Source organism: Chenopodium album, chromosome 11, assembly GCF_948465745.1.
Source record: "Chenopodium album chromosome 11, dcCheAlbu1.1, whole genome shotgun sequence".
In the NCBI taxonomy this organism is placed as follows: domain Eukaryota; kingdom Viridiplantae; phylum Streptophyta; class Magnoliopsida; order Caryophyllales; family Amaranthaceae; genus Chenopodium; species Chenopodium album.
The window spans coordinates 49,336,351-49,350,508 of record NC_137844.1 but is presented as its reverse complement, the minus strand read 5'-3'; the positions used below and the strand labels follow the sequence as shown (position 1 = coordinate 49,350,508).

The following is a 14,158-nucleotide window of genomic DNA, read 5'->3' as shown; positions in this document are numbered from 1 at the left end:
TTTCTGATTTTCTGAGTTGGAGTTTCCACTTTCTACCCAAGTCCCAAGATAATAATCTCACCAATCTACGTTCGGAACTCCACAAATCTGACCAATTGACGAAAATGGCAGCCATTAGAATGACCACAAACATCCTCCTCAACAGCGTTTCTAAATCAGCATTTCGGACTATTTCTAAGGAACGCGCTGCCTTAGCGTTTCTCAGAACCTCCCCTTTCACCGCTTCCCGAAACATCACCAACGGCGGTTTCCGGTGTGCTGCGGCGTCGGAGTACGGCGGTGCTCGGAAGAAAGCGTCGGCGCGTCTTTCTCAGGTCCAGCAGCTTCTTGTTGAAGCTGAAGAACGTGCTTCTTGCGCCGATAATGAGCCTCCTCCTCCCAAAATCTCTCTTGGTAATTCTCTTGCTCCTCATTTCTAATTTTTGCAATTTAATTTTTGAGAATTAGGTTTTTAATGTTGAATTGAAATGGGAAACAATCGAATTGTCATAGTATGTGATTGTTAGTTTAGCAAGAATTATTTGTCAGGAATATGAACTTAGGGTTCTTGAGTATGTGATTGATTAGTTTTAGATGAATTTTTGTTAGGAAATTTCATAGGGTTCTTTATTTGAAAGTGTGTGCTTGATTAAATTAGCATGAATTTTTGTATGGAAATATGAAATTGGCGTTCTTTAATTGATAATTTGATACTATGTAGTATGTGATTGATTAGTTAGCATTAATTTTTGTTTGGAAATTTGAACTTAGAGTTATTCAATTGGTTTTAGTAACATCGTAAGTGTAGACTAATGCAGTTATTTGTATTTGAGGATTGGTGTTGAACTGTTGATTGTTTTTCTAGTTATAATGTAAGTGATGTATTTCTTGTATAGCTCTATCAAAGCTGTAGTAATTAATTACTTAATTGTGTGCACTGATTTTCTGTTCTGAGTGTCGGCTTTTGTGGTTCTGAAGCATCAATGTAGTATTGCTATATTTCGAGGAATTCATAAGGTTTGTTATCTTTGAGGATTTTGTGCACAATGGTTTAGGACTTTTGGCTTATAGTTCTTTCAGGGCATTGGAAATGAAATCTTGATTTTTAAAGAATTGATAACACAATCTACTTATGAATATTATTATCCTACACTGTTTTAAGTCTTTTTTTTTCAAAGCTGTCGACTCAAATTTTTTATTAAGAAAAACTTCTTTTAAGCCCAATTCCGAATACCAATTTAACGTACATGGGACTCATATTGGGTAGATAAGGGTCCACAACTTCTTTTAAGCCCAATTCCGAATAACAATATAGCGTACATGGGAGCTCATATTGGGTAGATAAGGGTCCACATTTTGCTCATACAACTAGATAATCTATCTTATAGTCTGTCCTCAATCTCTATCCTTTTTAATGATTATCGAAACGTCATGCCTTTACATAAACTTGTTATCAGTTCCTTATGAATAGCTTTGTATCTTTCGAGTAGGTTATGCTACTGCTAAAGTTTTGTTATAGGCCATGGATTTTTTGACCTGTGCACTAAATCAGCCATTGGTCATTGTAAATAAACGTTTGACGTTTCTTGAATAGATAACAAGTTTACTTGTGATTTCATTTTGCTTACTCGTTTAATCCTTTTTGCGATCTCTTTGCCCAATTTAAAGTACCTATTAGGTGGAAATGAGAGCATGTGCTCTAAGATTGGAGAAATAAAGAGTCCATTTTATGTCTCCTACTGGATTGTTGCCACGTAGGTTTATCTATATAACTGTCATTAATTTCCGTCTTAGTTTTGAAAAGCGTGTCTAGGTGCAAGGCACGGTGAGGAGTGAGGTCGAGAGCTGGCGGCCTGGCGCCTTGGCTATGTGAGGCGCAGAGGCCTACAAAAGGCACACACCTATGCGCTTTTTTCTAGGTTGCTTATTGCACCTTATGTTTTAACTAGTCAATGGCTAATTTGTTAGTTTGCCATGTGACTTTGCAACTGTTAGGTTTACTTTAATTCTAGAGGAGAGAGAAACCCAAGTCCCCATTTCCATCTGAAGAACCCTAGTTATTGATTACATAACCTTTCACCATTTTTCTGAATTCCTTTTTTAGGCTTGCTTAATGGAAACTAATATATATGTATATTTTTTATTATAAATAAAGTGTGCCTCACCTACAAAAGGCATGCACCTTTGCCCTGTGCCTAGGCTTCAAGGACTTATGTGCCTTGGTGCATCTTGCTCTCTTTAAATTTAAGATTTCCAAGTGTATTTTCTTGAAGTTCGTGCCTTTTCATAAGTTTCCTTCCAATTCCTGAAATGCTATTTTATTCTTAATCATAGGGTGATTGTTGATCATCATTTCAATTTTAAGTTACTGCTGCAAAACTTTAGATAATGGCAGTGAGTCATTTGAGGAAAGGAGCTCTTCAGTAACATACTCCATATTAGTTTGTCCTTTTGCAGTTATCGTTGAGCTAGTTGATCTTAACATAAACTGATGTACAGTCGGCTAGTTTGTATCATCTATTTTTATAATGAGGCAGTATCAGTACATAAATTGATGTACAGTTGTCTAATTTGTATCATTGTGTACTGTAGAGCACGTGACTATGAATTTCGCAAGAAGTGGAGGGCCTGGAGGTCAAAATGTTAACAAAGGTTTGTTAAGTCCCTATTTGTATTTAGTAGTGAGCATTTTGAGATACTGTCTTAGTTCATTGTTTAACTTCTTTATGCAGTAAACACTAAGGTAGACATGCGCTTCAATGTGAAAAAGGCAACTTGGCTGAGTGAAAGAATCAGAGAGAAGATTATGCAACTGGTTTGGTTCTTGCCTTCTTGTTATTTGTATTCTTTGTTCTCCTGATTAATTTCTTGAACCTATTTTTTCAGAGTAATAATAAGTCTTTTCTGTCTTGTGTTCATTTATTGAAAGTTAAGTGTCATTGTTTGGATACCTTATAGCTGTAGTAGGGCCTTTGTAATTTTGTATGCAATGCAAGCCTCCGCTTTGAACATGAATGTTAAATACAAGGAAGAATGAATATTTTACTAGTTAGTAATAATGAACTGGCGATGAAGAAATAAGAGAAAAAAGCCCTTGGGTTCCAACTTTTTGGTTTTAATTAGAGAATGGAGTTTGTTATAATATAAGTATCTGGCAACACTTGACAACAATTGTTTTTTATTTTGTGTCTCATATTATGCTTCTGGATGAGCAGGAGAAGAACCGGATCAACAAAGACGGAGAGATTGTGATTTCTTCCACCAAGACTCGGACACAACAGTAAATTCCTTGTTGCATATTTTGAATTCAGCTTTTCCATTGCGTACATATCTAAATATTGTTTATTCTTTATCTGTATGTCAGGGGTAACATTGAAGACGCCCTATCAAAACTACAGGTACCTAAATCTGCATTTCTTCTTTATTCTTGTTAAATATTTTAATTGATTTTTTTTTGTTTTTCCTGTTCTGTTATTCTTCTTCCATGTTCTTGTTTAAGGATACATTGTGAAGTACTCATATGTCCTAGACTCCTAGTTGGGTTGAAAAAGCTACAAATAATTCAGCTGAAGTAATTTTATCCTTCATACACACAAATGTTCATTTATTGGTGGCCACCAATTGGATTTTAATGGTGAAGTTGTGTTGCCCATCGTGTTTTCACAAAGATATTTCATCTGTCAAATTCTCTTCACTCGCTTTTCGATTTGCTCAGAAGATATTTGTGTGTATTTAATCTTATCTTATATGCCTGTTTTAACTTAATGAACCCAGGCAATTATTGATGCTGCTGCGTATGTCCCTCCAGCACCTACAGAAGCACAAAAGAAGAAAATAGCTCAATTGTATGATTCCTTTCATATCCTCATTTTGAACTCTTAACCATCTATATATTCTCCAACTTGCGATTCTTTGTTCGCTTCTATAATTTCTACGATGTCTCTTTATCATATGCATTGACATCAAGTTTGCTTGTCTATGGCTGAAGGTCTGCCAAGTCAGAGCAGAAACGATTGCAGAACAAAAAAGTCTTGTCACAGAAGAAGTCCCTCCGTCAAAGTAAAGGTAGCTGGGACTAAAACAGTGAGCTGGGATCCCACTTTGTCTTCGTGAATTAAAGATGCCTTAGCTAGATCATTAACATCACTTCCACCTCTGTCGGTATCTGGTCGGAAAAAAAGGAGTTGCCTCTTAGGGTATGATTGGAGGAGCTCGGTAAACTTTTCTCTTCGTTGTGAATATGTTAGGTAAGAGGTTGCTATTTGGTTGTTAACGGTTTCACGAACAACGGTTTCACGTAACATCCAACTGTCTATTTTCTGAATTAGATGCTGTGAAACATACAGAATTCGACGATCTTTTGACTAAATCACCAGTTCCTTCTTCTCATCTTTGATAACGGAATCTGTCGGTTCGTTAAATATTGCTTTTGGTGAGTTGGTGATATTGACAATTTGTATATGTGAAAGAATTTTTCAATGAATTTATACTTGTACTTTCATATATAGGTGCCGGCTTTCTGATGCACTCTAATTTTATTGCTGTGATTGTGCACCTACCACACTTTTGTACGAGTAGTATTCCAAAAGAACAAAAATACTCAACCATATTTTATCTATATTGATTGATTTGATAAAAAGGTGATGTTACATAACATTAAAAGTCCCTTTTAATTTGGAAAAAGTAGTATTCTGTCATTTGATGCAACTCGCAAAGTTTCATTAATCCGTTAATAATTTAGAATAAGAACAATTTATGTCATGAAAAGATAAAGAACATTATATATTGTGAAAGAAAAAGTAATAAGAACATTATCTATTTCGAATAAAGAATAAGATCATCGGTTTGGATTATTTGTCTTACTCTGTTTTAATGAAGTTTTTTTCACTTTTTGTTTCGGGTTGATCTTGAATGTTTTGATGGACTAAGTGGTTAAAGTTTTTTTGGATGGCTAGAATTATGAGGGGTATTTTTTAATTTTTTTTTTTTAAAGAATATTCACATATCTTTTAAAATATGTGGAGGATACATTAAAATGTTAGAATTAATTTGTAAATAAGCAATTTTATAATAATGGTACATTGTTCGATCAAATAACTTTCAGCAACTTTTTGGTGCAGCAGGTCACACTATGCGGCAAGGGTTAGCCGAGTTTTTTTTACAAGGGGTTACCTAAGTTTTTCAGCCAGGGGTTACTTAAGTTTTTCAGTCAAGGGTTACTTGAGTTACTCAATCAGGAGTTACTTGAGGGGTTCGGACAGGGGTTACTGAGGGGTTCATTCGCAAGGGTTACTCAGTCATGGGTTACTTGAGTTTCTCGGTCAGGCCGTATACAAAAAATTGTGACTCGAGTAACCTGCTGACCAAGAAACTCAAGTAACCCGGGAAAACTCAAGTAATCCCTGACCGAGAAAGTCAAGTAACCCATGAGCGAGAAACTCAATTAACTCATGTTGCACGGTACAATAGGCCGCATATAAAAATTTGTGAATAACTTTTATACCACGTTAGTATTTATGAAACAACTTCAAACTTTTTGTTGCACTTTTTGTATCATATCAAAATTTAGGGTTTATTAAAAGTAAAAATGTGAATGAAGTCTTAGAGCTAAGACTCTAAGAAGTAAAGATTGAGGATTTGTATACAATTAGGTTATAAATTTGAATATTTTTCTTCTTCAATTGTATTTATACTTGTAATTCGTAATGCATTATTACTTATTACGACCAAAAAGAGAAAGGAAAAAAAAAAAAAACCATAAAAGTTATAAATGAAGTATGAAGTAAAACACTTTCCAAGGTAGAATATAAAAGCAACATTTCAATTACTTTGACGCGTATTGAACATTCCTTAACCGTGTTTAGCAAGAATACTTCAAGTCTAAAGACATTTGTAACTTTATTAACTCATGACGTACAGGAAAAGGTAAGCCAAAATCCACTAACTACAATAAGAATTTTTAACGATATAAGAATTCAGAAGGCTGAAAATTACTCTAATTTTCATTTTCCACAATCTTTTGACCCTTTAAAAAGGAGGTCAATATAGCATTTAATTTGTGTGTCCAGTCTGTCCAAAATGTAATTTGTTTCCACAAGAATATTCAAATTTAATGTTTTATCTTTGGACTGAGTTTTCTATAATTTTGCTGTAAGCTTGTAATAGTAGTATGCATTAACACAAACATGGCTTTAATAATCTAACCCACAATATGCTTTTACATGTTTTTGAAGTAATGAGGCAGCACAGTACATCATGATGATCGTCTTTTGGCGTGTTTATATGTATAAGGTGCTTACTTGTTTATAAACTTGGCAATCCTGACCCAACCCATTATCTGAAAGTTTACCCGAAATCATTGACTCGAAAATGACCCAACCCGATCCCGATCCCGATGCTCAGAAGTGACCCGACCCGAAATTGACTCGAAACCCGAACTTGACCCGACCCGATTCGATTTTAACCCGAATTGGTTGACCCGAATCGACCTGACTCGAAGTGACCCGATTCCTGAAGTGAATGGGGTGAAATGGTGAATTACTTAGGGCCTGTTCACATTTACTAAATTGAGTTGAACTGAACAGAACTTAACTGATTGGAGCTGAACTGAAGTAAACTGAGCTGAGCTGAAATGAATATTTTATGAGAGAAGGAAATTAGGAGTTGAATTGAACTGAAATGAACTGATTAGAGCTGAACTGAACTAAACTGAACTAATTGAAGCTGAACTGGACTGAATTGAACTGAACTGAAATTAAGCTGAAGTGAACAAGCCCTTAGTTTAGGGTTTCTTTCTTTCCTAAATAATAGATACTCACGATTTTTTTTTAATTTTTTTTAACTATTTTACTTTATTATTTCAATTATATTTTGAGTGAATTTATTTTGTGACCCGACACAAACTTGACTCGACCTGAACTGACTTGACCCGAATTGACCAGACTCGAATTGATTCAACCTGAAATTGACCAGCCCGAAATTGGTCCTTAAAATTGATCTGACCCGAATTGACACGACTCGAACTTGACCCGAAACCCGAATTGACTCGACCCGACCCGAACATTTTAACCCAACACAAATTGACCCGTTTGCCAGGTCTAGTTAGTATTAGTGGTACGGACTACAAAGTAATATTTTTTCTGTTTCATAGGAAATTAGGAAGTAATAAATTTTTTAATATGTTATTGATATGAATAAAAATGAGTGTTTTATATAAATTTTACATAAATGGTGTAAAATTTATTGGTAAACTTAAAATTTGGAACATAATTGTAAAGAGTTTTAAACTTGTAATGCACTCGGAATGACATGATCAATATTTTTAGGAAGTAAGACTCGGGATGACATCATGAGATAAGGAATATTAGGCGATTTCTATTAGTTGTGTACCAAAAATTAGGAAATGATAAGTCTACTTAGGAAATGATAAGTCATCAAGCAAATATTATTCAATAATAAGAGATAAATGTTGCAAATGCAAAGTGAGTCGGCCTTTCAAAAATGATCATCAAGCAAAAATTATGCAATAATAAGAGATAATTGTAGCAAATGGAAAGTGAGCCGGCCTTTCAGGAATGGAGGGAGTATATTTACACTTCGAAGAAAAAAAAAAACACCTCACAACCAATTATTATTGAGAAAAAACTTGGCTTGCAATTGTTGAGATCATGAAATTGGAGCTGAAAGAAGTATCTATTCATGGTACTAATATGAGTTATATGTGACCTTTTTTTTTACAACTTAATTGTAAGAAATATTTTTTTTCTAATTAACATGAAAGTATGAAAAGTTGAAAACAATAATATCAACGCCGCGAGATCCTCAATCTCCACAACAAGACAACAACCCTTGCGCAAAACTCCGACAGTAATACCTAGCCATTCCTCAGCCAACCTAAGCTAGTAGCTAGCTAGCTAGTCACTCAGCAGCCACTCACTTGCTCCATTGTTTGCCCTATGCCTAGCATTACCATTTTTATATACTGTTAAAAACAGCCTTATGTAACAATAATTTCTATGTATTTATGGCGTGTTCTAATTTACTGAATTGAGTTGAACTGATTGGAACTGAATTGAATTGAATTGAATATTTTATGAGAGAAGAAAATTAGGAACTGAACTGAATATTTTATGAGAACTGAACTGAAATTAAGCTGAAGAGAACAAGCCCTTAGTCCTATTAAAAATCAAAAGTTATAATGCTAGGTAAATTCCTTTTTGATCATTAATAAAATTAAAATACTACGTATATTTGTATGGAGTAATTTATATCCTATGATGTTGGCTTAGAGGTAAGAGTTTGGTCTTCCCACTAGGGGCTTTGTAGGGGTGAGGAACTGAGGATTCTCTTATCATCCCTCTTCACTTTGATCATATTACTTACGGTGACATAACTTTTCCGAACATACAAAAGTATACGCCTTACATAAGTACAACATAGTACATGACTACTTCCCGAACAAATTAAAACATGCATGTCGACTAACTAATAGTATGCTTAAAACAAAACCAATTGTCATCAACAAGTCTATGAACAAAACTTCATAATCACTCATTTAAAATTAGTCTGTACAAAGATATGGCCTAATCTCCATTAGACCATACATTATCATAAACTACACACTTCTGAAACATTTGCATGGATGTCTCAGAAGCAACAAAGTCATTTATATTTACATTTATTACTTAGTCAACAATATCCCCTTTTCCACTCCCAAAATTAAATAAAATAAAGATACATTCCCTTTTTTTCCCTATATTACGAATACTAGGTTTTTTTTTTTCATAAATATCTCAGGTAGTTCTGATGACGTGTTCCTCACCAGAAATCTGATCCACATGTCTAATCCAACGCTTCTTCTTCGTCAATGGAGCAGACCCACCGTTAGATGATGCCACGTGTGCGATATCTAACCCCGGTCCTACGGGTAAAAAAGCAGTGCGTACCACACGATATTTTCCTCCATCTAAAACTCCTCTCCACTTAAACCCAGACGACGCCGTTTTAACCTCAGCATTTTTACATACCAAAACTGCCCCTCGATTACTTAACCTTGCTAACCTTAAGAACCTCGAAAAGTCTCTTCTTCGACTATCCACCACCAAAAAGTCAACGCCTTCGAGTTCCGACATCACTTCTTCTGGTTCTCCGACAAGAATCTCCGGTGTTGCTACGCTGTGTACGACGGATGACATCGCTTGCATGTAATCGGAACGAGAGCGGTCGTCGGGTACTACGCATACGTGACGGCCGCCCGTGTGACGGGCTGCGATGGCGAGACCGATGCTTCGAGGGGTAAAATTGCCATTTGACCATGTTTCTACTATTAGCTTTGAATTCCATCCTGCTGCCATCGCTGATATTAGTTCTGCTACTCCTGATTCTTGGTATAATTCACACTGTCATTTCAAAAAAATATAAACACGTTAAAATCAAGTCTTTTCATACAGGAAAAACATTCAGAGAAGGAGATTTTAACCCCATAACAAGTGGTTTTTTTTTTATATTTTGATATTTAAGAAGATAAATGAATAATGTTAAAACTTAATTAGAAAAAGTTACTCGTAGTTTTTAATTGGAAGTTACAAAAGTTAGTTGGCTGTTCACAGAAATTCATTTTTTTGGAAAATATTCACAGAAATTCATAATAAAATGAAACTTAAAGCAAAAGGGAGAAGGGGAAAAAAAAAAAACTTCTACACGTTTCTTGATAAAAGCAAAATCTTGGATTTCGAATTAGCTGCAGAAATACAAATAGATATTTATTTTGAATTTTTTTGTTTTTATTCAATTAATTAACCCAAAACCTAGTTTTATTTATTTAATTTTTTTTGTTTTTATAAAAAAAAGTGAAGCAGAAAGAATTAAGAAGGGGTTAAAGGATCAGATAATTAAACGAAAAAACACACCAAAAGAAGAAAAGAAAAACTTACAGATTTAACGGTATCAATGTAAGCTTTAGAAGCATTATCAGGAGACCAAACCACCTTCATTTTAATCAATCTTTGTTTATATTAATAAATCTTCAATAAAAAACGAGATAAATGAATCTCTTGAAAAAGTTGAGCTGTTGATTATCTCCTTATAATCGGTAGATGATAGCTGGTAAAAGATGATAAGAGCTTGAGAAGAGAGAGAAAATAGGAAAAAAGGAGAGAGAAAGTGAAAATATTTTCTTGGAGAATAAGCAAAATATGTGTGAAAATAGAAATGAAAGAAAAGAAGCGACTTTTAAGGGAGTCACCTATTTCTCCTTTTAAAGGGAGAGGAGAGAGAAAAAAAAAAGAGTTGACAAATTGTAATGGTGTGTTGTGTGGGTGAGTGTGTGCCTCAATTCCTACGTGTTTCCAAGGATAAGCTCTTTTTACTATGGGCGGAGAGGAGACTACACCAACGATGGATTCTTCTTCTATTCGTTGTTGTTTTTTTTTTTTATTTCTATTTAAAAATTAACGTAAAATTATTATTATTATTGGAATTAATAATAAACAATTTTAAATTTATATTTTTCCACTTTTGTTGAAGATTATTTTATTGTTTTGGACCAATATTTTTTTTCATTACATTTTTCTCAACATTGATTAGTAGTAATCTTCTCCATGGACCAAGTTACATTATTAGCTACAACTTCTATGGCCAAGCGATGACGATTTTAACTTGCCTTTTGTAATCTTTTCCATGGACCAAGTTACCTTATTAGCTAATACTTTTATAGCTAAGCAATGACGATTTTAACTTGCCTTTTGTAATCTTCTCCATGGATGGATTTTCGTCCTATATCAATATTGGTAATTTTGTGGTCATTGCATATCAAAAATATTTTATGTAAAGATTATGCCTCAACACTCCTATACACATATATAAACTCTTTTTAATCAGCACGATGTCACTCACAATCTCACATGTGATGTCTCGTATAGAGCCAAAGTGTAATTTCAACACTCCCCCATACATGTATACATTTGGTCCAATGTATATTGAAGTCATTATCACCCTTATTTCGATACAATGTTAAATATGAGTTTGGGCTTCTTCGCAAGACCCAGGAGAATTTCATCTAATACCATTTGGTTATTGGAGTGACTTTAGCTAGTTGGACCCTCATCCTTATAAATTATTTAATTCTCTCTTCTTATAACCATATAAATATTCACATGTGTTATTTGGGAAGATAGTGCATCAATATTTTCAATGATATTTTAGTAATTTTGATATTATAGTATATTGAGATAAATTTAATAAGATATCATATGATTGTATTTCTTTCGTACATATATGTCAACTACTAAGATAGTATGCTTTCTGAAAATAGGTGAGAAATTCCTACCATTTCTTGCACAACACGAGTAAGAACGAGTTAATTATAAAGTGGATTGCTAAACACTGTCAACAAAAATGATCACCACCGCCAACATTTGGTGTGAATGGACAATCGTACCCTTACTATTTCACCATCCCTTCATCCTCCCGGCAACCCACAACCCCTTTCAATCGGTGACCCACAACCCCTTTTAACCAACGACCTACCACACCTCCTTCTATGATGACCCACCACTTTCTCTTGGCAGCGGGAAGGTGATGGTTTTTTTTTTTATTTATTTTTTATTTTTTATTTCAAGCAAGAACGGTAACCGAAGCCCAAAACCGATTACCGTGCATGGTAACTGGTTTTGGGCTTTGGTTACCACACGCGGTCACCGGTTTTGGGCTCTAATTACCGTGCACCTCAATCGATTCCATGGTAACCGGATCCCAAAACCGATAACCAAACCGGTAACCGTGCATGGTAACTGATTTTGGGCTTCGGTTACCACGCAGGGTACCGATTTTGGACTCTGGTTACCGCGGTTGCCTGAAATAAAAAATAAAAAATAAAAAAAACCACCACCTTTTCGCCAAAGAGGGTGGTGGGTCGCCGGTCAAGGTGGTGGTGGTAGTCATTGCCGATCAGGATGGTGGTGATCGTCGCCGGTCAGTGTGGTGGTGGTGTTAGTCGTCAATTAGGGTGGTGGTGTCAAGGTGTTAGTGATTGGTGGCAAGAGCGAAGATATTAGTGAAGTATTAAGGGCATGGTTGTCTATTCACACTAAATGTTGGCGGTTTTGATCATTTTAGATGGCGGTATTTAACACCTCCCATAATTGTTAATTAAACATGAGTATTAAAACACAAGACGTGAAATGAACCTATTATTAATAATAATCATACAAATAAGTAAAATTTACTTTAGTTGTACAGATCAATTAAAGAGAACATATAAGACCAGCAAAAAAGTGATGAAGTTTATTAATTTAATAATAACGGGAAAACAAATCTTATATCATATCACTTTAATATTGATATCCTTACATCTCAAACGTGAATTTTGTAATCCACAGTCGACACGAAAAATAATGTAAGGTTTTCTCTGGCGTGATTATTATTATCTTACACTTGTATAGTTGTATTGTTGAAGATGATCGATGAGGATTTTTTTACACTAGAATGAAGAATGAACGATCCACGTTTATAGTAGGAGTAATGTCGTCTTATTGTCTTTCTCCAATTATTAATGCAATGTATGCAAGCACATGCTTTTTTCGCACTCAATTCAAAGTCTTATTGAAATGCTAGTTCCTCAGGGTTTATTATCATAACATCTTTCTACTTGGATTTAATTGGCACATGTCTTCCTTTTCATACACTCCGTCTATTTCTTTCATACTTAATTCGAGTTAATATGATTTTCTTTTTGGCATTTTTTGTGCTATATAAAGTTAGGTTGTTCTAAATCTCTTTCTTCCTAAAATGAACATGTTTGATAAAACTAAGCAACGCATCGAAATGGAAAAGAGCGCATAGAAAAGTTAGATTAACTGCACCTATTACTTTTGAAGTTATACCCTTATACTAGGGTGGAATTTCATTTTAACCCAATTCGATACTCGCCTTGTATATATTGTATGACTCAGATCATATGATTGATGAGTACAAAGATTTATTATTCTTGTTTCAAATAGATTAATATTATTGTACACCCTAATTCACTACATTTTAAGCTAGCTAGCTAGCACTCCCTCCGTCCCTTAATACAAAGTCTCTTTTGGTTTTTGTGCGGGAATTAAGAAAGTTGTAAATTTTGTAAAACTAATGATTAAAAGTACATATGTGTATGTGGGGTTAGAGAGAGATAGAGAGAAAGAAAAGGTAGTTGGAAATAATTGAAGAGATAGAGAGAGGAAGTGTTGGGAATTGATGTTAAAAGTACAAAAAAAAGTAAATGAAAAAAGACGACAACTCATAAAAAGAGGGTAATAATGTCAAAAAATACAACCTTTAAATAGAAAGAGGCATTGTATTTTGGTTTACCCAAAAAGGAAATGAGGCTTTGTATTAAGGGACGGAGGAAGTATTGAATGTTTTTTTTTTTTTTTTAGTTATATTATTATTACTTGTATTATACTGTGCGCACATTCACACATATACAAAGCTAGTGTATATGTACAAGGGTATATATTGAGTTAGTTAGCACTAATGTATGTTGAATGCTGGTGAGATTCATTATTGTGTCCCCTAACCTTAACATGGTACATATGCATCTTTTCTATGTATGAGGGAATATACTTATTCAGAAAAGCTGAAATTTGTAATCTCATATCATTCTGGTAAACTTAATTCTCTTCAATTATTGCCTCTTAAATATAGAATGATATCTTAGTTGCTACATCACTTAGGTAAATTGTTATCTCTTTCACGCAAAGAAAGGTCTTAAATTGGGAAAGTGAACATGCATGGTAAATGCATATAGGTGGCCACCCTCCACCCTTTGGCTCACACCAAAAAAAAAAAAAAAAAAAAAAAAAAAGCAAGAGAAAACAGCAAAACCTTATTTTAATGTACCACTATATCCGCAATTACATTCGCAAACTAATAAGAACTTCTCCAATAACAAGTTACAAATCATGTCATTTTTCATGCTACAATGCTGGCCGGGTTTATTTATAAGTTCATTTAATTAATCATTCAATGTAGCTTGTTTGAGAACAAGTAATTTAATTTACTCACTCTAGTGGTACTATGGTAGGCTACTTGCTTAGAATTTAAAAGAATTTGCAAGCAATTCCTTTATACATACAGGTGCATCTTCATGAATATATGACAAGTTACATGGTAATATGGTATTGTAGCTTGGCTTGCCATT

At 34.3% G+C, this 14,158-nt stretch overlaps 2 protein-coding genes across 2 annotated transcripts; one reads left to right on the top strand and one right to left on the bottom strand.

Moving 5' to 3' along the window:
- LOC145569042 (putative uncharacterized protein YOL114C) lies at nt 1-4,506 on the top strand. The gene is made up of 7 exons (XM_081628421.1): nt 1-393; nt 2,572-2,631; nt 2,712-2,794; nt 3,195-3,259; nt 3,344-3,377; nt 3,754-3,824; nt 3,968-4,506. Exons 1-7 carry the CDS (start codon nt 105-107, stop codon nt 4,056-4,058), a joined length of 693 nt encoding a protein of 230 aa, XP_081484547.1. The 5' UTR covers nt 1-104; the 3' UTR covers nt 4,059-4,506.
- A 4,012-nt stretch (nt 4,507-8,518) lies between these two features.
- Nucleotides 8,519-10,221, bottom strand: LOC145569041 (uncharacterized). Its single transcript, XM_081628420.1, has 2 exons — nt 9,912-10,221; nt 8,519-9,377 (listed from the first exon to the last, which is right to left on the bottom strand). Exons 1-2 carry the CDS (start codon nt 9,969-9,971, stop codon nt 8,772-8,774), a joined length of 666 nt encoding a protein of 221 aa, XP_081484546.1. The 5' UTR covers nt 9,972-10,221; the 3' UTR covers nt 8,519-8,771.
- Between the last annotated feature and the right edge of the window lie 3,937 nt (nt 10,222-14,158).